Here is a 24,978-nt window from a genome sequence, read left to right on the forward strand (position 1 = left end):
AACATGTGGAACCAGACGCAGAAGAATTACGCTCTCCTGCAGCTCCCAGAGCCGGCGAGAAAGCCCCATGTCTGACTCACCCGCTCTCCCTAACGCTGCGAGGGAAAGAGATGGCTCCAGTGAATTTTGGGCTGTCAAAAAGAGATGCTGCCAGGCTGCTTTGATCTGGCTGCAGGTTTCGGGAGGGTCACTCCACTTCTCGCGAGCGGAGGACCTTGCCTTGGAGTGACGCTGCAAGGCACTAGGAATTGGCAGGTTTGGGGAAGTTATTTTCTGGTTCGTGGCCTGAGATAAGTCGCTTGGAGGCTTTTCGAGCTCAACAGCTTATGCTCTGGAAACCACTTTTACAACGCTGACACTTCTTTGGACGTGGGAATTTGACTGCTGTATGGGGACAGGTGAGTGGCAGTCACTAAGAAGAGGAGAAATTGCTAACAGATTCAGATATTTTTGATGCCACACTGTTTGCCCTCCCTGCGGTCTTCTCCATCCCGCACACATCTCCAACATGCACACTGCATCCTCCTCCAGTGAGCGATACTTAGACAAACCCTGTTTGAATTTCATTTTTTCCTGTTGCAGGAAAGGCACCCGTGAGCTGCTGAGCCCCAGCTCGTGAGGAACACCACCCTGAGGCAGCGTTTTCCAGTTTGTTCAGAAACTGAGCCATCCCTCCGCCATTGCCCTCACCCTGCAAGCAGAACTGACCACGCACGACACAGTTTAACTCCTGCCCTGTGACCCAGAGAGGTCATACCACATTTGCCAATGCTGACCCCACTGCCACTGCCACACCACTGACTACTGCTAATGCAAAATACTTCTCTGACTCTTCTTTTTCTTTCCCAGCTCCAAGGGACAGCTTACCTGCTCATATTTTTGCTCCAACCTTTGAGCCAATCCATGAAAGGCTGCTCAGTGACCTTGCAGCATTTTGATAAATAGTTGAACCAACTTGCAACCAGCTTAGCAGATTTTTTGCTTGGTTTCCCCGAGAAATGGAACTTTTACAACCACGTTGCCCACCCATCTGTGAGATACTCCTCTCTAAATTAGCTTCTCACTAATTGGAACCAAATCTGACCAAGCAGCACAGGCTTACAAAGACATTAAGATAGGAGAGAAAGAGGGGAAACTATTAATGCCTCAATAAGGAGAAGGCAGGGGTAGTTCAGCACTTTGGCATTCTGCTTGGCAAGAGGCAACCGCCCAGTCCTGGGCATATGGGTTGTACAAGACGACCATTTTTAAAGAGCTCTGGGCATAGCACACCGGAAGAAACTGTGGGAAAATAAAGCGTGAATATTAAGGTTACTGTAGTGAGGAGGGTTGAGGACATAACACATTCCAGGTTGCCGGCTGTGTAAGAAATATGGCAGGAGAAGCACTGTCATCCTAACAAATACAGAAAAATAGAAGAACTGCTAGGTTTCAACTTTCCAATCTTCTAAAGATTTCATATTAATGGGAACGCACCATAAGAATAAGATCTGGTACCGAGAAGCTGATTTAACGCTATGGGGAACATGTGCTTCAAGGCTCTTGCCCAAAGCCATTCTGAACTGGCCACGCAGCAGAAACACTAGATGCATTCACACAGCAGCAGAAACACTGCAGAGGAGGCAGAACAGGCTGATGCTGCCTGGACGAGAATGAAATAATCCCCTGCTTTTAGGTAGACATCAGGTGGAAATGTCCTCGGCCTCTTTGGCTATGTGCTGTTTCTACAGTAATTCCTTCCCTTTCCATTACTTCTTTCAAGGTTGACTGTTTTCTTAAGTTTTAATATAAGCTCTGCTTAACGTTGACTGTAAGGGCACCAAAGGAGAGTATTACAAATGTTTGTCCCCGTTGTTACAACACCGGCTCTAAACGCTTCTTAATAATGTATTAATGCTTCATAAGTGACAAATGAAAAGGCAGCGTGACAGTTTTTGAAGAAGAGAGAGAAAGATCTGTAAGGTCGGCACTGCAGGATGGGGAGTAAAAGGGCACAAATACTTGACAGCAACTGAAAAACCCCTGTTCCAAAGCAGCCCCTGCCGAGCAGCACTGCTCGGGGGGTGAAAGCCCCATACGTTGATCCTCTGATGGTATGAAAATGCCCGATAATCGCCTTTTTCCTTCTGTGCTCTTCTGATTAGTTTTCCCAGCTTTTCTCCCCTTCCTCCTTGTACTATGCAGCGGGGGCTGTAGAAGCACGAGAGAATACGGGATGTCATTTGTGTGATAGATTATTTACGAGACCGACCCCTCAAACGATTCATCACGTAATAGAGGCTGTCAGCTGTACTGACAGCCAAAACATTTTCACTGTTTCCAGCCCATGAAGTCCCCATCATCACTTTAAAAAAAAAAAAAAAAAAAATAAAGGAGGGAAAAACTGACCAGATGAGCAAGCACGCACTAACCATTCTGCTGCAGAGCACAGAAGTGGTCTTAGCACCACTGTAATCAGTAAAGTGCTTTCTGAAAACACATCTGGTGTCTACACTTCACTACCTACCGTACAGCACGAAAGGCTGAGATTGAGATGAAATCAGAATTGCCATCTCTTCTGTCAAATGCTAAAATTTAGTTAGTTCTACTTGATTAAGCTGTGCAACAGAACTAAAAGTTCTCCTAGCTACTGGGGGGAAAAAAATAAGGCAGGAGAGAACGAGAAAACCTGAACACATCCATTATGTGAAAAGATGTGAGAATAATTCTCTGTCAACATTTCAGCTCACAGACACAGACTACACGGCTGTGTTTCCAACAGGAGTGATGGCATCAGATGGGAAAGAGTTATTTGAACAACCGAGCTTTAACAAATGCCCTCCTGCTTGGGAAGATGGACTTCTGCAAGCGCACTGAGAACACGGGCACTGCAGGGAGACAGAAAACTTATTTTCCTTTCGCTCTTGCCTTTGTTCAGCCAGAGACGTGGTTCCCAGACGCTCGGGAAGGTCGCCTGACTCTGCAGCAAGGAGCAGAAGGACAAGGTGTCCAGGGAACTGAAGTTCAGGACTGGGAATCACATTGGGAAGGTTCAGTTCCTGGGTCACCAGGAACGTCGTTAGCGGCCCCAAGCAAGCGGGCAGGAGGAGACATGTCCTGTAGAAACATCATCACGTTTCCACCTGCATATCTAAGCACTTTGCTATCTAAAAAAGCTGTCAGTGGCTTATTTCTTCCACAGATTACTGAGATAAATTAGGAGTGAGATTAAACGCTACAGATGTGGTGGGAGGTGATAGGGGCTACAGACAGAGAGGTCTCAGAATGAGACGCACCTCTAGGGAATGCAAAGGAAACATGAAATTTAAATAACCAAGTAACTAAGAGATCATTTTCACTGGTTCTCTGTGTACATCCACCATTTCTCACAGCACTTGGAAATCTCAGTCTCTAACTCTATAGGGTTTTCCCACGAGGACAGGAAGGCAAATGTCATGAGAACATCGTGTATATAGATCTTTCTAAAGCGGAACCAAGAGAAAATCGTGTGTGTGTGTGTGTGTGTGTGTGCAGGGGGAGTGAAGGAAACCCTAAGGCCAGTTCATTTATCTTCTCAAAGAAGGGAGGGGGAAGGACTTAAGGATTTACAGACTTGTTTGCTCTGCATGCTTATGGGTGTGCTACCAACCCATCAGGTGAAACGTGCATACCTTTCCAGGACTGTATTTTTTAAATCTCTAGACTCACAGTGAAATGCCAGGGATGTTAGAAGGTATTTGAAAACCATAGTTGTTAAAATATTAACTAACCCTGCCCTGACTAGCAAATAAATCTAGTAAAAGTGGCAGCAAAATGACTCGGTTCCCACAAACTTAAACGAAAAGAACTATTTGGCACAAAGGGATATTTTGGTCTTAAAGTTTGGAGATAAAGTTAAAAGGACAGTGACCTCCAAATACTTCCCAGGCATATCCCCTATGGAACGCATCTCATATTCAGAGCTCTGAGAAACACAAGCTTAATTTTTTTTGGAGTTTGTTTTGGTTTTTTGGACTAACTTTATCTTGCCAAATAAATACATCTTGCCAGATTTGATTAGTAATACTGAAAAAACGCAGACGAGAAAAGCTAACCTGCTTTTCCCTGCAAAGCTCCTCTCAAAAGGAAAACGTTTTCACCAACGCCTTCAACTGAACACTCTATTTTATGTTTTGAAATGCTTCATGGTTTCTAAATATATCTGAACGTAATGAGAAGGCTCGAAAATACGACGGTATGAAACACTTTGGACAAACCAAAGGTTGTCTTCATTTATTTATTTTTTTTTTTCGTTTCAGCCAGCAACCCCCCCAGTTGATTACTCCCGCGGCTCCTCTGAAGCACGGCAGCAGATGGTATTGATCTAGCAGGGCTTCGAAAATGTAAAGCAAGATAGCATTGTTTTTACGGCATCCGAATTATAGAGCTCACACTAAGGCATGCCGACATACCTTAACTAGGGTCATCAAAAAATGTCATGAAAGCTTTTTGATGTTCCTCCCATTTGCAAACCCGTTACTGTGATCCAGTCACTGGGGACTGCCCAGTTAGCGCTGCGGTAGCGGCCGGCGGCCGCGATAGTGACCCTCGTGTGTTTGTTACAGCAAAACCCAAGCCAAATTTGAGCTGAAAACGCATACTTTTAGGGTTTTTCACTGTTCTCACTTGCCCATTTGAATACCTACAGCTGCTCATCATGCTGTTACACGGGCCCTGAATGCCATGTTCTCTCTTACATTATTTTTTCTGTAGACCTTCACAGGTAGAATGGTTGACACATGTCCATCATTAGGCTTTTGATTAAAAAAAACCAGTGGAAATAATAAGGGAAAACCCTTCCCGTGCAGGGTAATTATCTTAGAAAAACTCTAACAGCCCAGGTTGGTTCCTACTAGTTCTTACACTGATTTAGTGCATGTAAGTGCACAAATGGAAAGGGGGGAAAAATTAAAAAAAAAGAACTGAAAACTTCTAACAGACAAGGCACCATAAATAAGGCAGGACTGGCTTCGGGGGCTCAGGCATCCGCTGCTCCAAGAGCAGAAAATACGACAGAAGCAAAGGTTTGATTTGCATTTATTCTGGTTTTCAGTCCAGCGACTTCCTGAGCTCCAGATGAACATTTATTTTCCAAATTTCCAGCACTCAGCAAGCACTTCATCACAGGAGGCAATCGCATCATTATGCTGCTTAACAAAATGTAACACCAGGATGCACTGACCTGACAAAATAGTGACTCCCTGCTGAACCCATGCTGCAAGAAATACACATTTCATTTTCATCTTGGGGGACTGGGGTGGGGGGAAGCCTAGATTCATATGCTGAATGTCCTACTCATATAAACTAAAAATCGGGACAATACATGGCGATGCCCAAATCGTTCTGTGCAAGCTGCACGCAGCCCATTTTATGATGCAGAAAATACTTGTTAATCATTTGGACTCATTTTCAGAATGAATTTCTTGCAACATTTGAACAGTAGGAAGCTCTTTATTTGGCATCATTAAGGAGGGAAAAAAAAAGAAACCCTCAACAACTAATGTATGTAGGCCAACATAATTTCACTTTTAGCTGCCAGCTCTTTAAATATGGACGTTTCCAAGTAGCAAAGTATTAGAGTGAGCTACAGTTGAAAGAATAAAGGTCTGGATGCAGACTGGTTGTTTTTTTTTTTTAGTAAAATCCACAATTTTTAAGACCAAGAGGACCGATGACACAACAGTGGACAGGAAATAATTCCCTTCTAATTTACTATTTTTCTTTTATCAAATCTCTTAAGTTAAGGGGGAGCTCTAAGCCTTGCCACTTGAGCCACCTCAAAATGGAGGAGACACTGGCTCTGAGCCCTCCTCAGACACTTGGGAAGCCTTCCCCATCAGGCAAAAATTCTTGAGCCTGTCTCTCTGACCCCCAGAAGGATATCCAGAGCTCGGTGCTCAGGAACTGGCCAGGATGTTTTTTTTCCAGGCTTCTACTATTCTAGTCAACACCCTCATCATCAAAGCAACAGCTATTCTCAGATTGAATATTTTGGCTTTTTATTTTTATTTTTAGATTTCATTTGAAATGCAGATCAGAAATGAAAGTAAAAAAAAAAAAATAATATAAAAGTACTTTTTTCCCCCAGACAGCCCTATGCTTCAGCGTTGGTCATTAACGTCCCCAGGCAGTTTTTGCTGGGATGATGAAGTTAGGTTTCCTGTCCTAATCAAATCCCAAAATAAGTAATTGTATTTTCTCTCTCTTAACACCACTTGCACTTTCAATGAGATGTATTATTTTTCACTTCTAACCTGAACAGTTTTTACTGTTACACTACAACGTTAAACACTTGCAATGTTATATCCCAGCGGTGGCTATCAGGGTATTGGAAGGAACTGATCTCTACAGCTTTGCTTTGCAAACACGGCCTTGGACCCTGGGGATGGAAGCTGCCCATGAAACACGGCGGTTTTCTGACATGCAGCTACTTCCCAGTGATATCTGATATCCTCTTATGAACCTCCATCTGCCCAGAGCTGGAACAGGAGATAGCTGTGGTAATTGTGCAGTGACTGCTAGAGACCAAATAGCTTCGATTACACTGGGCGACATGCAGTTGGCGAACGGAAATGCGATGCACATGGCTGAAAAGCATTAACTCTGCAGTTGCGACTCTTAAAACTCATCCTTTGGTCTAACCTTAGCCAGAAGGGAAAGTAAAAGAAAATATTGCCACAGAGAAGATGAATTCCTGCAAAACAAGGGTCTCAGCCTGAGTTAACTGGACCTATTTTGACTTTCCATTAAATACTTTCTATGCAAACCAGAAAACAACAACCGGCAGAACTCCAGCCCAGCTTAGTTACAAAATTTTAATAGTATCAATTTAGACTAATTGTGGATCTGGCTACAATTAAGATCGTTTTCTAGCTGGAATAGAGCAGGTCATAGATGGTGGTCATGTAGGAAGTCATCTCTCATCCAAATGACTGAAGGAAATAATTACCCTTCAGTTTTCTGCCTTTCTGGGCACCTGAAACGCGCTTACCTCCCAGGCACCGTAAGATGCTCTTTCCCACCTACCAAACCCAAACTGGAAATAACGCCAACACATTTCTGGAATGTTTCTGTACCATCAGTACACAGACCCAGACCAAAACTTTCCCCTGAATCACCTGAACAAATGTACCGCAGTTTCCTTCTCACTGCTAAAACGAACCACCACCAGCAGCCCCACCTCCGTGCAAGGTGTTCATGCTGCAAAGATTTCCCATGGCAAAACAGACAACTCTCAGCGACCGCAGAGTGAAGCTTTGCTGAGGAGACAGACACAGACGTGCATGATTCCTGCCTCATCCCTGTGTTGTCTGTGTGCTCCCTGTGTCCCTCTAGGAGACAGAAGCCTACTCGCCTGGGGGGAGTCGGGAGGCAGCACCGCACGGCCACCAGCGCCAGCAGGAGGGGGCTGTGTGGGTGGGGTTGGCTCTTCTAACTGGCAAAGGGCATAAAACCTCAAGTCTCAGCTCTTCCTAGCAGTGCAGCTCAGTACCCAGCCTCCCTAGGCCTTCCTGAACTTGGCCCTATCCACCTTTGTGCAGCACAATTTCTTTGGGATAAGATGAGGGCAAGCACTGCTCTTCAGCTTCACATTCAGGGCACTGGAATGATGGAGGTTTAAGGATCATGAAGCATTTCTGTCCCAAATCTCCTCTTTTTTTTTTTTTCTCCTACGGAAATGAAGATAAAAATAATGCTTCACCCCTAGCACTGCAGATTGCAAATGAGTTCGTGGCTGATTGACAACCCATCTTCACTGGTTTTTAATACATAGCTTTGGCAGCTTCCCTTTCAGATGTGGGGATGACACCCACCTGAAGGGGCTGAGGGCCAAGCTCCATCCACGCAGAGCAGAGGGCATGAAATTTTGGGGTAGAGTTAACACTATAAGAGCCACCCTCATGAAAGTTAGATGCTGTGATAACGAGTCATTTTGTGGCCTTGCTGTCACAGGTGCAAGAATCACCTTCCAGTAACGAACATCAGAAATCTGAGATACTGAAACTCTCATGATAATCTCTGGACTAAAAAGAAAAATGGCTTCTGAAGCCAAAAGGTGAGAGGCCCTAGCTGAATAAATTAAGCGGGTAGGTACATTTACCACAAAGCTCCTTCCTCACAGTATGTAAAAGCAAGGTCTCCTCTTGGTCTGCCCTCCAGCTGGGCAGACGCAAGCAGGAGAAGCTCCATAAGCTCTTGTCTCCTCCTATCTGAGCAATAAAAGCGGCCTAACGGAAAACGGCTCGCCAGGCAATTTTCATCCTGCTGACAAGGACAGACAGATTTCAAAGCAGGATTGCAAATTTCTTTAAAAGGGACACAGGTCCATAAAAGATGACTGCTCGTTCGCGACGTACCGAACGACCCCCCGATGAAAGAGCCAGCCGCAATGGCTGGTTGTTGACCGTGGTGGTTAGCGGCACGACACACGGCGCTTGTCGGGCACGCACGGGCCATGACCGAAATGGTGTCTGGCAGGAAAAGGCAACCAACTGACTCCCTTTCTAACATTTTTTTTTAATATATAAATGTAACAGTGCAACACACGTGTTCAGGGAGTCAGCCAACAAAAGCAGGACTGGCATATTTAACACAAATTTTTGCTAAATTGAAAGAATTGTGTTGTATTTTCTAAATATTTACACCATCCTCTTTGACACAAACTGCACCAAATTACTTGTTATATTGTTTATTGTAATTGGCTATTTGTAAACTCTGCTTTGAATCTGTTTGGGTTTTTTTTCCCCCCTTACCAAATTTTGCCTTTGCCAATGAGAAAACACGGGCTTTCTTAGGGCCATTAATAAAAATTGCTCATAAACCTCCTCACACGAACACTGGAGTCAATGATGCCAGCCTTTGGCAAGTACCACGTGCTGCCTGAAGAGACCATTGCAGGGCAGACACAGACAGCCGCTGTTGTGGTCTTCCCTTTCATCTCCTTGGTAACTACTTCATAACACGAAGAAACCGTGTTCTGGAGAACACCAAACGCTTTGGTGTTAAAATTCAGAAGCTATGCGAACACAATAGTCCTTTTGCTGTACTTAAAATCTTAAGAGTGAAAGGTTGCAAATATCCTCCACGTCAACGAAAGCTGACCTCCTTTCCCTCCCAACCCTCCCTCCCCTGGGTGGGTGTGCTGTGCCTTGACTCCACGCTCCCCAGGATAACGTCGCTTAGCAATGTGGCTACAGAAAACACCTAGGGAATACAGAAGAGCGTGACACAAATGCCTGAAGGATTCAGGGCTGATCCAGCCCAGCTTGGCTAGATCCGAAGCCTATACCCTTCGTTGAACCCCAGGCGATGCTTGATGAGCCGGTCAGCTGTCTGCAGCATATTCCCCAGATCCTCTCTGCTCAGCAGAGTCTGAGACCTGAGGCGCCGCCTGTGTCAGCGACCAAGGAACAGGGGCAACGCAAAGATATCTGCACAGCCCTGCCATGGCCCAGCATGGGGTGGGATGGATCCAGTAATTGCCATGGGTGCCGATTTCCATAACCATATGGGGACATACATGCCATTGCCCCTGCTCTAAAGAATGAGTATAACGTGACAGGTGCAAAAACATCAAATTCCTAGATTTTAAGAGGGGATCCATCATTTTATAACACAACTATAGTGAACCCGACAGACTACATGTCGATAAGACCACTATAACACCACAGGTTTGGGGGTTTTTTTTGCCTGTCTGCTACTACAGCTTTTCCATTTCTCCATGAAGGTCAGAAATCTGCCTCTTTATGAGGTGTCAGGGATATCAGTGACTGCCAAGACAGGTTATGTCCTTTCTATGCAGCCTGTATTTCTGGACACTCAACGAGCCCCTAGTTACAGTTAATACCTGTCTCTGTGATTATAATGGATCTAAATGTATCACCAGACAAAACAATAGCACACACATGGCAAACCTTCAGGGACTTTTGGTGGCAAAGTTTCTCCATCATTCTCTCTGGACTTTCAGATTATGGTTTCCAGAAAACTAGATGTGGGTGTGAACACCAGCAGAGAACACCACGGTGTCTTCAGTATCCCTACGTAACTCGCTGGCATGTTATTTCCTCCTCTCCTACAGCACTCTCCCTTGCCTCTCCCTCCCATAAAAACAGTAGGAAGAATATGTATTGCCATTCCAGAAATAAATCACCATATGTGACCCGGACAATTGCTAATGGATTCCAAGTACCCAATGAGACAACAATAGTGACAATGAGTGCTTGAAAAAAAAAAATATGAAAAGATGATGCACAAAAGTGGCTCTGTCAGCAATCTTCAACCTTTTTGGAGAAGACACACCCAGACTGCATACAGAAAGGCTTCTAAAAGTTGCACAAGATCTTGGCCACGTCTTCTCTCTATGCTCTTCATTGTTTTAGTTTCCATCAGTTCATCTCCTGAGTGCACACTTGCATGCAGTAAAATTAGGCTCTTCCTCTGCATTTATACCCAACTGGAGACCTCCCAGTGCGTTCAGTCAATAGGGCCACCCAGCATGACCCACTCAGCCAGGGTCAGGCACTGCCACAGCCGCCTTCTTTAAGGTGTGACATTTTAAACTCCCTGAAATGTACCCTGAGAATGAAAACCTTGCGAATTGCCACTGAGTGCTGAAAGCAAGAGGAGGAAACTGCTTTACCTCCAGAATGCGGTGGTGGTCCACACAGCAGCACCATGCCCTGGCCCTGGCGGACAGACACTGTGCTTCTCGTTCTGGTTTTGAAGTTCTCAAGATCTGCCAAGAGAGGAAGAACTCAGTTAAAGGGAGCCGAATGGTTGCACCTCATGAGAAGGAGAGAAGGTTCATTAGGACTTTGCTGCATGATATCGAAACAAAGTGAACATCAGCTTGCAAGGAGGGTTGGTGGGACCTGGGTGGAGTGCGGGGCAGCAGGAGGCAGGTTGCAGCAGCAGAAGGATCCGTAAATGTCTCTGCAGGCTGCAAAGCTGCCAAGGGAGAAAAGGTGCTGGTTTACCCAGGGCAGAACACATGCCTAGAGAAAACTCCAGCAACCTGTAATGCTGAGAGAGTTCTGTTTTATGAATTTACAATTACTGCCTTAACCAATCAGTTATGTTGCAACCCAGTCTGTTTCCCTTTCAGAGACTTGTTACCGATGCCCTTACAACCCCTGTGTAGGAACCCTTCCTTTCCCATAAGGAAGTCTCTTGTAATAGCGGTATGTTGGCCACACAGTGCTTCAGTTAAATTCCTCCTTCCACCGCTCTCCTTTTCCTCTCCTTCAGGAGCCACGCACTGCAAAAATGCAACTCCCTGCCTTCTCTCCTTGCACACCGAATTCGAGAAACTGGTTATTAAGTGACAAGGCGACTCTCTGTGAGCCGAGCAGCGGCACCAGGCATTGATCAGCCCCGGCGGCTCCTGCGCGGGAGCACTAATACACCGACCGAATCAGTTTGGTAGCTTTTCATCTTTTTCTCTCTTTTTTTTTTTTTCTTTCAGGTTAGCTGAGCCATGGTTTGGTGATTACAAACCTGTTGTCAGTGCAGTTGTGAGCCAGAGAAAACACACAGGTGATAAATATTTAACAGCAGGAACTAGTAGGAACATCATTATAAGGTTACAAGGATGAAAAATTAAGCCTTGATTTTTATCCTCTCTTGAAAAGATTTTCTGGAAGCACTGGCAAGCCTGCTTAAATTAAATAAATAAAAACAGAAGTCGTCACTGCTTCACTTTAGAAACCTCCTTCATGGACCCTTCCTGTTAACGCCAAATTCAGGATGGAATCCAGACAAAAGGGGAACTACAGTGGAAGTGGCGAGTAACAATTTGTTACAGCGCCAGCAGCTGCTGAGAGACTTCCAGCACAGTTCTGTCACACCCTTACGCTGTACGTTACATCATTCCTGGGATCTTATTCTTACTTTATTTCAGTTTTTTGCATTTACAGTTTGGTGAATAAAAACTGTGGGGACTTAAAAAGCCTGCTGCTCTGCAGCGCAGTGGAATTATTTGTGAAAACAAAACTAGTCCGAGCCTGCCACCCTCCCATCTTTCTTCTGGCCAAGTCCACAGGCAGAAGCAACGCCTCCCGAACCCTGGGAGTGCTGCCGTCTGCATTGGGTGCCGAGGCCCTTGCATTATCACACCCTTTGGGCAAAACGGGTTCATGCAGGAGGTTCAAAACTACACCTGAGTTTAAAACCGGCCCAAATTTAACCTGGGTATCCATTTAACAGCAGGTTCACCCGCGTGAGCTGTTTGTTCAGACTCTGTGTAGGTACAGGGAGACAATAAAGCACGGAGTTTCCCAGCCTCAGGTCACAGTCTGAGTTTAGAGCTTTGAGCAAGGCGATTTTCTTTGTCCCTCTGTCTTTTTTTTTGGCCTAGGAAAAAAGGCAGAAGGAAACCAAAAGAAAACCCATTACCGATGAAAATAGAGAGGGATCATTTTTCTGGCCTAAGTTCTACAAAAGAGGTGGAACAGCTCTTTTCAGGAACCACTATTACACTCTGGTCACCTGCCAGTTGCATAGACTTAAATATATTTTGACTGCATACACGCACAAGATTGGATCATATCCTCACCAAGGACAGTTGCATAGGGAATAATAGCCTAAAATCAAAATGATGCCTGGAGGAATACATGCGGTATTAGGAAACATTTTTACATTAATATTCTTTCCAATAAATGAAAAGGTAAAGTAAAAGCAAAACAAGACCCAGTCACCAAAGCAGATGCTTTATATACATGGATATACATGTATACACATATAGATGCACTAGAAAAAAATTGCAAAGTATTTCTAAGAGTCTCAAATTATATATAACGGAAGTTTATTCGTATCTCTATTTAGCTATTTATGTCTTCCTCCACGTTGACAGCACACATTGTGCCATATGCATATACATACATATGCACAGAAAACTTTTCAGAGATTATATAGAATTCACTTTTCAGGCCTGAATCCTAAAAAAAGCCATAAGCAGGTCTGCTTTGGAACGTTTGAAGGAAAAACTGCATCAACTCTGAGCCTGTCTGTTTAAGCCTAGTGCTCTAGGGAATTCTTCTGTTAATCACAGGGGAGGGAATGGAAAAGGTCTTTCATTACAAATAATAAGAAACAGCCACCTTCTTGGTGACCCAGCAGCTCTTCATTATGACAGTATGGAGATAAAGTGCACAACTCAATAGCTTAAATGCAAATCCAGTCCTCTAACTTTTTTTTTGCGAGGAAATAACAACCCTATTTGTTGACAAAACAGATAGCTATATATATGACAAGAAAAGTATGGCTATCCAGAAAAGAATCATAGAATCATTAAGGTTGGACAAGACCTCTGGGATCATCAAGTCCAACCGTCAGCCCAACACTACCATGTCGCCTAAACCATGCCCTGAAGTGCCGCGTCTACACGTCTTTTAAATACCTCCAGGGATGGTGACTCCCCCACCTCTCTGGGCAGCCTGTGCCGGGTCCTGACCACTCTTGCAGTGAAGAACGTTCCCCTAATCTCCAACCTAACCCTCCCCTGGCGCAGCCTGAGGCCGTTCCCTCTCGTCCTGTCACTGGTGACTTGGGAGCAGAGACCAGCCCCCCCCTCACTCCAGCCCCTCTCAGGCAGCTGCAGAGAGCGAGAAGGGCTCCCCTCAGCCCCCTCTTCTCCAGGCTAAACCCCCCCAGCTCCCTCAGTCGCCCCCCAGCACACTTGTGCTCCAGACCCTGCCCCAGCCCCGCTGCCCTTCTCTGGACACGCTCCAGCCCCTCCAGGGCCTTCTTGTCCCAAGGGGCCCAAACCTGAACACAATATTCGAGGTGAAGAAGTTTCTGCTGGGATGAGCAACTAGGGAAGAATGGTCAAAATCAATTGGAGGCAGCAAACAAAGCAAAGCATTCATCACTATCATTCGTAGTACAAACTATCAAGCTTTGAAAGTCAACTGTCAGTTCTGAAAAGCTTCATGCATGTGCTTGAAATCTGTCTCCGAGTAAACTAACAAGATTAAGATAATTATAAGACAGGCTAATGGCTCATCAAACTGATTAGGCTGATGATGTTCGTGCATTCTGAAATCCACATTTTAAATTTATTTCTGCAGTACCTAAATAGTAACTTGAATTAACAATAATATCATTAAAATTTTATTAATAAAAGAAACTTAATTTAAACACCCCTTTGCAATCTTTCCCAAGAAATTAGGAACAACGCTAGTGTTGCTGAAGAGTTACAAAGCACACAGATTAGTGATGTGCGGGTTCGAGAGGTCTTCCTCTGCTTTCACATGCTGTACAAAGTGGACAAAAACCTTTCCTACAAAATTCTGCTCAAATGGGTGCAGAATATTGCCCTGAAATTTTGTACCACTGAATTCCCCACGCACAGAGGTAAAACCACTTGCTAAACAAAAGTTAAACACACTTGCTGAAAACCACCCCCCACAGGAAGCGTTAACGCAGAAGTAGCACTCAAATGCTTCTTTCTCCATGTTTGTTATCTTCCTCCAAGGGAGACACAGCCGTCTAGTGCCCCTCTACCCCTGCCCAGCGAGTAGGTAAGAATTTTTTTCTATACTTTTGACATTAAAAATCAATGGGACAGCAAAAGAAGAAGAAAAAAATAACCCTCGCAGCTGCAGAATGACTCTAAATTACAGCATAAATGGTTCAGCTCTATGTGTCTCCCCTGACGAGAGCATTAAGTTCCACTTTGCCTTGCCCCCAAGCCCAAAGACCCTGGCGAACATACAAGGATTTTTGTTCTTATTTGCCAATAAAAAAAAAAAAACAAACCCACAAAAACGCCAGAAGAGTTATTAAGCCAGCAAGCTCAATTATTTCTCGGCACGCTCACTGTTTTGGAAGAAGGTTTGAGGCAGGACTATCATACCTCCATGTTTCCCTTGATACCAGCTGTCTTTCCACTGGAAATTGGACCTGAGCAGACATAGTTGACCTTGGAAATCTGAGGTTTGCCGGCATCCAGCTGCTGGACATGCCACTGCACCTAAGCAGATGACCCCCACGACACGGCACGGCTATCCAGCATGCGCTGCTGCGGGGCTGGCCTCTAGTCACGTTATTCTCACTGCGTCATATTTTGCCTTTTTGTTTGTTTGTTTCCTGCTGCTTCTTGTTATAGTCTTCCACGCTTTACTGTTCACCCGTTTCTCCTGCGTACATTGTCAATGAGATCACCGACTCCTGACACGAATACTTTTGCCCATATATTGGAAAAATAAACCAAACCACAACAAAACCCCCACAAGTTCTTGAAAAACAGCTGAGGATGTAGATTAAAGGAAGACAATTTCAGATTTAGGAGGGAGGCAGTGAAAGCCTTGAACGGGTCACCACGTTCTCGAACAGAAGCGAGACATTTCTGGTTTACGTGTAGAAGCACCGTCACCAGGAGACAATGCCAACTCTTGAAGCGTTTGCCAACCCAGGGGAGGGCGTAACAAAAACCCGTGGTATGAAGCTGAAGTCATGGAAACAGAGATGAGAGATTACACTTACTACGAGTGATGAGATCAGCTGCTAGAATAAACTACAACTTAGAGCAGTGGGTTCAACATCCTTGATGCCTGGAGATCAAGGCCACCTTTCTAGAACGTGTACAAACTCTAAGTATGCTTTAATCACGCTTAAGCAGCCGGTTTCAAATAAGCATAAGTTGATGGAAAATACGGACCATGATAAACGGGAAGCGATTTACAGGGCCCTGCACCCATCTAGCCTTCAGATGCACGAAATGCTGGGGAGGAGGAGGAAGAGGAGGTCTGGAAGCCGGTGCGATAGTCTGGTGGCCTGATGCCTGCTCCCAGACCTGAGAGTCCCAGAGGTTTGCTTCCTGGGAAGTGGCAACATAGTATGCAAGAAATCTGAAAATAATCACATTGTGATTAATTAAGTGCCCACGGGGTACTAAATACCTCATAATAGAAATAAAAGACACAGTCATTTAAGGAGTTTATAGTTAAATGTTAGACATAATATGAGGAACATTAGTAAACAGAAGAGAGAGAACAAGATGAAGGAAAACAATGCCTGGAAGTGATAAGTTCATTAAGATTTAGCATGCAGGCATCTTCGTGACTTAATTAAAGTTTTTAGGGTATAAATTGTTTCAATTACAGTGATCTATCATTGCATAGATCAAAAAAGAAAGGGGCTTTAATTTCAATAAAAATATTTATACATGAAACAAACAAAACACGACCAGAATTGAGGACTGCTTACACCAATAGAAACTGCTTCTTGTGGGAGCCAGGATCCCCACACGTGCTTTTGGTGAAAATGCATCACCAGCTCAGGGGTTTGTGGCACTAGGCAGTACCTGACCATGAAAAAAATGCTGATCCTTTTCATAGGATCAAAAAAGATAGCAGGTGCAGGAAGGATGTAGAACTTCCCTAGACAACCACAGCAGCACACATCTGCATGAGAAATCCTAGGCCACTTGCACCAATGAATAACTCGCAGATCAGGCTTTTATTTTAAATATGTGATTTTAAATAATCAGGATCAGAGATTTGTATGACTGTTAAGAAAAGAACACACCTGCATATTAGGTTTTGGCCTATTTAACTTGGACAATCCCTGTTTAATAAAGAATTGTCAAAATTGATTAAGAGAAACCACTGAGGAAGAAAATACTAATGCTTTCCAATTCTGGAGGCCAATGTCCTGCCAAAGCTTACTGGGAGCACACAATACCAAACCTATGACTCCTCTGAAAATAGAAAACGCTTGTATAAGCTCCAGTGACTGCTGCATCAGGTGAGGATGCGATTAGGAATGTTCTCAGCGGAGAGGAGCATACAACAGGGAGGTTTAACAGGAATGCAGACAGGTTATCATGATTAACACCGTTACTCCGTCCTTAGTAATGAACGAGAGTGGGGATGCCATTTAAAATTCAGCATCTCCGCAGCAGCGATTCCAAATCAGACGTAACAGACCCATGTGAGCATAAAGCTATATGTATATAACCTGTGAAAATACATTTATTTGTACCACCAACACTAGCAATCGCATGACTTTGGGAAAGACATTTAAGTTCTCTGTGTCAAAGTTTGCACACCTCTAAGGATGAGTACTTAAACCGTGTATCTCAAAAGAGACTTAATTAGCTAATATTTGCACAAAAAACTTGACAACTGGTGCTGAGATGCACTAGAGCGCAAGACGCTATTAGGGTGCGCACGCTAACACCCACCCTTTAATATGAACTTGAATGTCTTTTCTCGCATTACTAGGTTTTTCTGTAGCCTCCATTAAAACTCTGCCGTGACGTTTAGTGACACGACTTTCGCAGGTACTGGTAAGCGATGCCAGTCTGATACAGATGCTTATTCCTCAAAACCGCTGAAAAGTCCAGAAGGTGCCAACAGCAGCTGTCGATCTCAGCAGCTTTTCAGTTTGGGTAGGATATTGCATTGAATGATCTCCTTCCAAAACCTCAAATGAGGTTTAATAAAAGCTTAAACAATCTGAAATGATCCAAAGCCCCTTAAGACTGGGCAGTTTGTCTCAGTAAATGGCATATGGAAATTTTAATCAGAAACATATGGCTTTTCACAGTTACAATTATGCAACTTTGGCTAGAATGATGAAAAATTTCCCCAAGTTTTATGTAAAAAAAAATAAAAAATCAGTCCTTGTAGCAAAGAAGATTCAATTACAAGCAAAACAAAAGAGCTGTAGCTTTTATCCATTATTAGGACCTACTTGGGTTTGTACTTTATGATATTTGGTAATTCTTTTTCTCATTGACCACTAGGTAAGCCCCGGAAGTCAAATTTTGCTCTTTAAAAGAAACATTTCACAGACGACATCCAAGTACGAGCAAGCAAGACCAGATCAGCTCACTTTCCCGCAAGTTCCCACCGGCAGGGGTAGCGCAATATTTGACCTCCGCTTTTTGTATTTTTATCCATTCTCATTCACAGCCCCGCCGACTGCTCTGTTGTTAAGACCCCTGCCCAAGCAGAGTGGTTACGGCGCTTGTACGCGAGGCCCGCTCGGTTCTCGTTATTGGCCGCAACGTGGAAATAACTCAGCCGCTGAGCGCGGCGTGCTCTGGAAACCAGACCGAAACAAGGCGGCTTCCCTCAGGAGGCCGCAAGTCTCAGGTCATTGGTGATTTGACAGAGAGATCCTGATTTTTTATGAGAGCTAAGCTCTGTTTTGCCTTTCCTGGTTTGCTAGAGGAGGGTTTCCATGGTTTGCCTTTTCATTTATTTATTTACTTTTTAAAAAACGCATAGTGTATTTTTAGAATCCAAAATCCATAATTATGCTGGTTCTAAAATTAAGTCAGAACTCTCTCTGGAAGAGGGCTATTTTAGAACTATTAAACAAACGCAAAAATATTATAGAAAATTACATGAATAGTAAATGATTCAAATTGATGATGACAGGTGTCTGCGTGTCTTTTAGAAAGCCAATTTACGTGACTATATCATGCAGGAGGAAGCACTGCTGTACACCGCCATGCATAGCATACTGTCAAAATCACATACACTACTAGTGAAGCCTTTGCCATTACATTTAAGCGTTTTTTCCCCCAATTATTAGAAAAGCAGTGTCAATGCGATTTTTATCTATTATTCTTGTTTAACTGATACGAAACTATTTCTCCTTTTACTATATTCTAATGAACACATACATACATCAATCACTCCTTTATACATCACTGAGTTTTAATTTCCAAGAGAAAACATGACTAATATTCAGGCTTAGAGGAAAAAAAAAAGATAGTGACTTTTATGTTGCTATATTTTACTTAGTCTATTTCTAGAGACTTTTGTAAAATGAACTTGATAAGACACCAGTGATATTCCTCTGCTGAGTCGATGTTAATAGCGAGTAGCTACCAAAGCATAATACCTGTATCTATACATCTATCTGTAGCTTCAGAAGGATCATTATCCCCACAGAGTGAGCTACTCAATGAACCCCGACAGAGGATGCATGTGCTTGAAGGAAAACCAAGGGATTGTTAACACGGGAGGGCGAGAACACACGATGACTGCAAAGGCCTTACGTATAGTAAAAGTCAGACATAACAGAGGCAGGAATCAATGAAGAAAGCGCAGTTAACGCAGCAGATGCATAACAATACTGACGGTCAGGCCCAGCCAGGGGGATAGAACACCCCCTCTCCATCAGGCTCCCCAGACAAGCCACTGCAGAGGCAGGCAAGGGGCTGGCACTGCCACCTCCGGGAAGGCTGTCACCGCCCTGCGCGTACCCAGGCGAGCAGCAGAAGGGAAGCCAGACCGCCCCACCAGCGCACCTGTGCAATAACCGGGAACTGGCAGTAACCGGACTCCATGTGCTCCAGCATTAGTATCACTGTAACTGTGCTACAAATACATCTTCCATTAGGTTACTAATACTTCCGTTAGATAATCAATAAATTCTTTGGATCAGGATTTTTACAAAAGGGGGGTTGTAGCCCATATAAATTCCATGGGGTCTTTGGTTTGGTATTTCACGCTCGAGGCTTGGCCGTAATTTGGATACAAGAAACTTGAACGGTTAAAAATGAATTTGGTAAGAATTGACCTTTACTACTAATATTAAAACAACTTCGAAGCACCCATATGGTAGAAGTAAAGTAATGATATAGGTAAGGGGTGGTTACCTCTTCATATATCTGAAACCCACAATCCACTTACATACACAGATACAGCCAAGAAATTAAAGTCCATTTTCAAGCACGACTTAAAGAGATTTACAGAGCATAACAGGGCTTGCCTTCTCATCCCCTCTCATGGTTTAACCCCAGCCAACAACCAAGTACCACACAGCCAATTCATTTGTTTCCCCTCTGGAGGGATGGGGGAGAGAATCAGAAGAATAAAAGTGAGAAAACTTACGAGTTAAGAACAGTTTAATGATTGAAATAAGGTAAAATAAAATAGTAATGATAATATACAAAGGAAGTGATACACGATTCAACTGCTCACCACCCATTGAGCAACATCCTGCCCATCCCCAAGCAGCGATTGCCGCCTCCCGGCCAACTCCCCCCAGTTATATACTGGGCATGACGTCACATGGTATGGAATATCCCTCTGGCCAGTTGGGGTCAGCTGTCCCGGCTGTGCCCCCTCCCCTCCCGCCTTCTTGTGCCCCCGGCAGAGCACGGGGAGCTGGAAAGTCCTTGACTTAGCGTAGGCACTGCTCAGCAACAACTAAACCATCACTGTGTCATCAACATTATTCTCAGGCCAAACCCAAACCCCAGCACTGTACCAGCTGCTGGGAGGAAAGTTAACTCCATCCCAGCCAAAACCAGGACATACCTTTTCTATAATTTTATGATGTTCCCAGCAATTTAAGCTTTAGAATGATATTTAAGGTCATACGTCGTCCTTGAAACAAAGTCAATGGGATATTTCTGCTATTAAAGGCCATATGACTTATCTCAAGGGGATTCTGAATAGGTTGGCAATGACACCTTGTTGAACAAAATCAAAAAAGGTGAGCAGAGGGTTTGGCCAAGTCTTCCTGGTTCAGACTGAATAAAGAACCGTCTACTAAGAGATAGCTTGTATGCCCTCTTCCAAATTGTTTTCATCACATTTGCATAACTCTCCATACACAACAGAGCATAGTTTCATATCCTGGACAAAATACACAACCAGATGGAGACAGAAGTCATTTGCATTGCTGCCCATGGAATAATATGACTTCATTGGCTGTAGACTACAAACTATGCTAATTTGGCCCATAAAATAGTCTTGAAGATGAGATTCTAGTGCATCTCAATCAATTTCAGATTTTAGAGGACATTGGTTTGAAGAAATCATAGCCCGTCTATATGAAGGCAGGCTGAAAGCACTTTAACTGATGAGTAGCACCCACAAAAGCATTAAAGCTTTTTGCTCTCGAAACACTTGACAAGATTTGCCTCCTGATATTTATGGCTCTAATATCTCTAAACACTGTCTCCATAAAACCTGTGCCTGACTTTTAAAAAGCAGGGTTTTATGTCATCCCTTTCATAAATACACAAAGATTAAGTTCTTCTGCCCATGCCCTTGCTGTGGTGTCAAGACTACAGAGTGGGCTATGCAGCTCGGAATAACACCCCCTTTGATAGGGAGCTTAATAGAATTTTAGTTTCAGAGCTGGTGTTCTAATGAACAATTTTTAGAGTCACTGATTTCAGAAATAGTTTACAAGTCTGGGAATGAAAGCTTTCTAATTTGACCTTTAGAACAGAAATTTCACTGGGATTTCTACTTCACTGAAAAAAAAAGTTTTAGAGGTAAACATCTTGCCATTTCCCTACCCTGCCTCTCCTTTGGAAACCGCTATTGTTCTCACAGGACTCAAAAACTCTCAGGTGAGCCTTTGCCATGGGGGCACCTGCAGCTGGAGGATTTTCACAGTGGGGTTTGCTTTGAAGGCTCAACTTCGCTATGCGATGAGAAGAGATGCGTAGCTGGAGGAGTCGCAGGTTTGAACTCAAACCAGATGCTCTCAGAGGAGGCACGCTGCCTCCTGCCAGGGAGAAGGGCTCGCAGCTCCTCCCGTCTGAGCCAGGAGCGAGCTGCCAACAGCCATGCTTGGGTTAGGAAAGGAGAAAGCCGGTGTGTTGGTATGCAAGCCAAGATCATCTTGTTTTTCTTGCAAGCCCTCCCCACTCCCCCCATCACTCACTTCTCCGACCTATGTATCATGTTGGACTTTGACATCTCTATCTGGTTCTCATACTGAGACTACGTTTAAATCTTGCCGAGTCTTTCTGACCACCATCTATCAAACACAGACTGATTTGTCTACCGTCATGGCTAAAATTCCTCCTCAGGCTTTTACCTCGCATCCCAAAGACTGAGACAGCTTTTCCCTGAGCATTACCAATGCCGCTAGCTAACACGCAGGTGGGAGTCACGGGTCCTCACGCCGTGCTCGGGCCGCTTTCTCTGTCCTTTGTCACACCAAGCTCAAGCTGCTTGTCCTCACCAGGACGGCTCCTCCTGGCACACTATATCCTCAGCACCTCGCTGTGATCTGATCCTCGCTTCCAAATAGGCAACAAGGCAGCCCCAGAGCTTTTTTTCCCCCTTCCTTCATGCCACTCATCTTACCGGGGAGTGGGGGCTCTTAGCAGAATCTGCAAGGCACCCACTGTTCTCCTCCCAAATAAAATCACTCTTTCTAGGATGTAACCAAAAAAAGACAAAAAAAATCCTCCTCAAATTTATGTTCCATTTCATAAAAGCTGCCTGTTTACTATCCTTCCATAAGAAATATTTCAAACGTTCATTTTGAAGCAACCTCCTGCTTGAGACAAAATGCTGAGGCCTCAGAAAATGTTATTTTATTACTTTAATCTGGAAAATTTGGGCAGACATCTCCCCTCGGGTTGACCTGAATGGAGTTACTTCACTCTCAGAATTTTTTTATGTTTTCCTAGCAAAACAATGCATTATTCGCACGCTTTCTTCCAGCACAGACGATTTTGCAATAGGCAGAAAGCTGTACCTCTATTGGTGGCAGGAGATACTGCACAGCCCTCTCTCACTTCATAGCTGAGCATTAACATAGCAGACACCCTGTGCGTTCCCCACCGGAGGATGCTCTGCTGCGCCTTCTTACTTTGCGCAGTTAAATGAATGCAAATTTAGACCCCAAATAAAGCAAAATAATGTGACACAAGCTCACTGACCTAGAAGTTTCAGAGAACAATTTCCCTTCACTTGATAGGAACAGAAATGAAAGAGACCCTACAGAGATTCTGGTCCTCAGAGGGTATCCGGTGGTTCAGCTTGCCTATGGAAACGTACATTATTATGCTAGGCAGCACCACTTAAAGAGGAGATATTTTTTCATTCTGCTCATCCCTCACATCTAATGAGTTATGAAATGGCAGTCGCGTTTGTTGCAGACAGGGAAACTAACATGGGACAATTTTTGACAAAACATATTTAAAGCTCTGCTGTTCTTTGCATGCCAGCACTGACTCCCTGATTTTGCTTTCCAGAAGTAAAATAGGGAAGAAAAAAAGATAAAACAATGAAAAAGCAGCCACTAGCACAAAATTGTTCCGCATTGGCCTTGTATCCCATCAACAGGAACGGAAATTTTCTTACGGAGTCCACCTCTAATCTTTGGGTATAGTCTGCGCTTGACCAGGGGGGCCCAGAACTGCTCTTTTCCATACATTTAAAGAAAATACTCATTTGCACTGATATAGAATCAGTAAGGATCGACCTAAGGATTATAAATATTTCTTCAAAATAGGTAAATAGCTTTATTTCATTTGAAAGACGAGGGCATTTAAAGCCAAAGGGGAGATGTTACAACAAGCATCCTAGTAACTGAGAAAATAACAAATATCTTGATTCCTTCTCCTATTCTCTAATCACTGGACACAGAAGACCAGAAAAATAGTGATTACAATATGCCACAAAAACATATGCTTGTGGCTCTTCAGACATCTGTGCCACCCTAGGATCAGTTTTTGCAAGATGTTTGGAAAGATTTCTAACGGGAAAGAACCCAGACCAAAAGAAGCCTTAGTTGCAACCGCAGATGTTTACGTGGTTTGAGGCTCATCACATATTGCCCGGACAGCAATGGTTCACAGACCTGACATACCTCTAATGTCTGTAATGGCAGACTACTTGTACGGAAACAATGCCCAGAATTCCCTCCTTCATGATAAATTCATTCCTTCGTGATAAGTGAGCGGCGACCACAGATGCAGACGTGAAATCACGAGCAAGCACTGCTGCAGGGACATGGTGTAGCTCTACCTTCGCTGCTTATGGCTATATTGCAGACAAAGTCTCTATGGGATGGCTAATCAAAATGTTAAGATATTACAGTTGAAAGAAATGTCCTTATGAACTTATCTGTAAGTCAAGAGAGAAAGATTTCTTCTAAATTTATGAGTTTTCAGTTGGTCATATCCCATTTTGTCTTTTCAAGAAAGTATGGTTCAATCTCGCTGAATAACCGAGCTCCCCGAAGGGTCACTGCACTCTCGAGGATACTGCTTCATATTGGCATCTTTGCTTCCACGGTATCCCATTTCTTGTCAGAATAATAATTTAAATTGGTAACTTACTCTCTTATTTATGCACCCTTCTAGCTCTCATCAGAATAAGCCAAGTGGACATCAGTGATTTGCAGAGATAAGACTGCACTCAGTGAAAGTAGCTGGGCTATATTCTGAAGGTATGCCAAAATGAAACTCTAATATCATCTCCACAGCTATTGAATTGTTCCTATCCTCGGCTTGGATTTAAGAAAAAATGCTCAGAAAATTCCGTAAATACAGTCACAGTCAGAGGATTAATACTACTGCTAGGGACGCATTAATATTCAGAGCGTACTACTATCTTCATTCTTGCTTTTAGCCTTCAAAGAGTGGAATGGATGTCAAATGATGTGCACTGATTCTCTAATAACCTAGTGGTAAGCAGCTGAACGGGCCACCAACGGGAACTACCCTGCTGGTTCTACAGGCAAGTTGCAAAGGCTTCAGGAGGAGAACAGGGAATTTTGCTGATAAATAGCACGGTATCAGACCCTGCACAAAGCCGCGGGGAAAGCAGGGAAAGAAAGACAAAGCCTTGCTCTCTTCTTTAGCTTGCTGTGGGAGCTTTACACCACTTTTAAGACCTATGCATTGAGCGTATCAAAAGAAGGGTGGTGTTAAGTTAACAGGTGAGATATCAAAGTGACTGATTAAGCCTAAGGTCAGATGATCTTCAAAGGCTGAAAGATCCACTCCATTTCAAAGTGAAACTGGCCCAAATACCTGGGCTCAGAACCTGAATACTTACTGCTTCATTCAGAACATCAGAGAAATCATGAAACCTCTGTTTTTATTTCCTTCCAGGTCAAGCTGGAGTTTTCCATAGCATCATGACATGAGGTAGCACAAAGATAATTTACTTAACTCTAGAAAGAGCTTCACAAAACAGCAGAGCTTTCCACAAGGAAAGCTTACGTCACTGGACCTAG

At 43.8% G+C, this 24,978-nt stretch overlaps 1 protein-coding gene across 3 annotated transcripts in view; it reads right to left on the reverse strand.

The window, feature by feature from the left end:
- The window catches only part of LOC142058457 (contactin-4), a 353,801-nt gene that overhangs the window by 97,398 nt on the left and 231,425 nt on the right, over positions 1-24,978 (reverse strand). For all 3 annotated transcript variants that reach the window (XM_075095620.1, XM_075095621.1, XM_075095619.1), the window contains one exon: positions 10,658-10,753. In XM_075095620.1, coding sequence (XP_074951721.1) covers positions 10,658-10,753 — 96 coding nt within the window. The remainder of the gene's footprint in view (positions 1-10,657; positions 10,754-24,978) is intronic.

Source organism: Phalacrocorax aristotelis, chromosome 6 (genome assembly GCF_949628215.1).
Source record: "Phalacrocorax aristotelis chromosome 6, bGulAri2.1, whole genome shotgun sequence".
In the NCBI taxonomy this organism is placed as follows: Eukaryota; Metazoa; Chordata; class Aves; order Suliformes; family Phalacrocoracidae; genus Phalacrocorax; species Phalacrocorax aristotelis.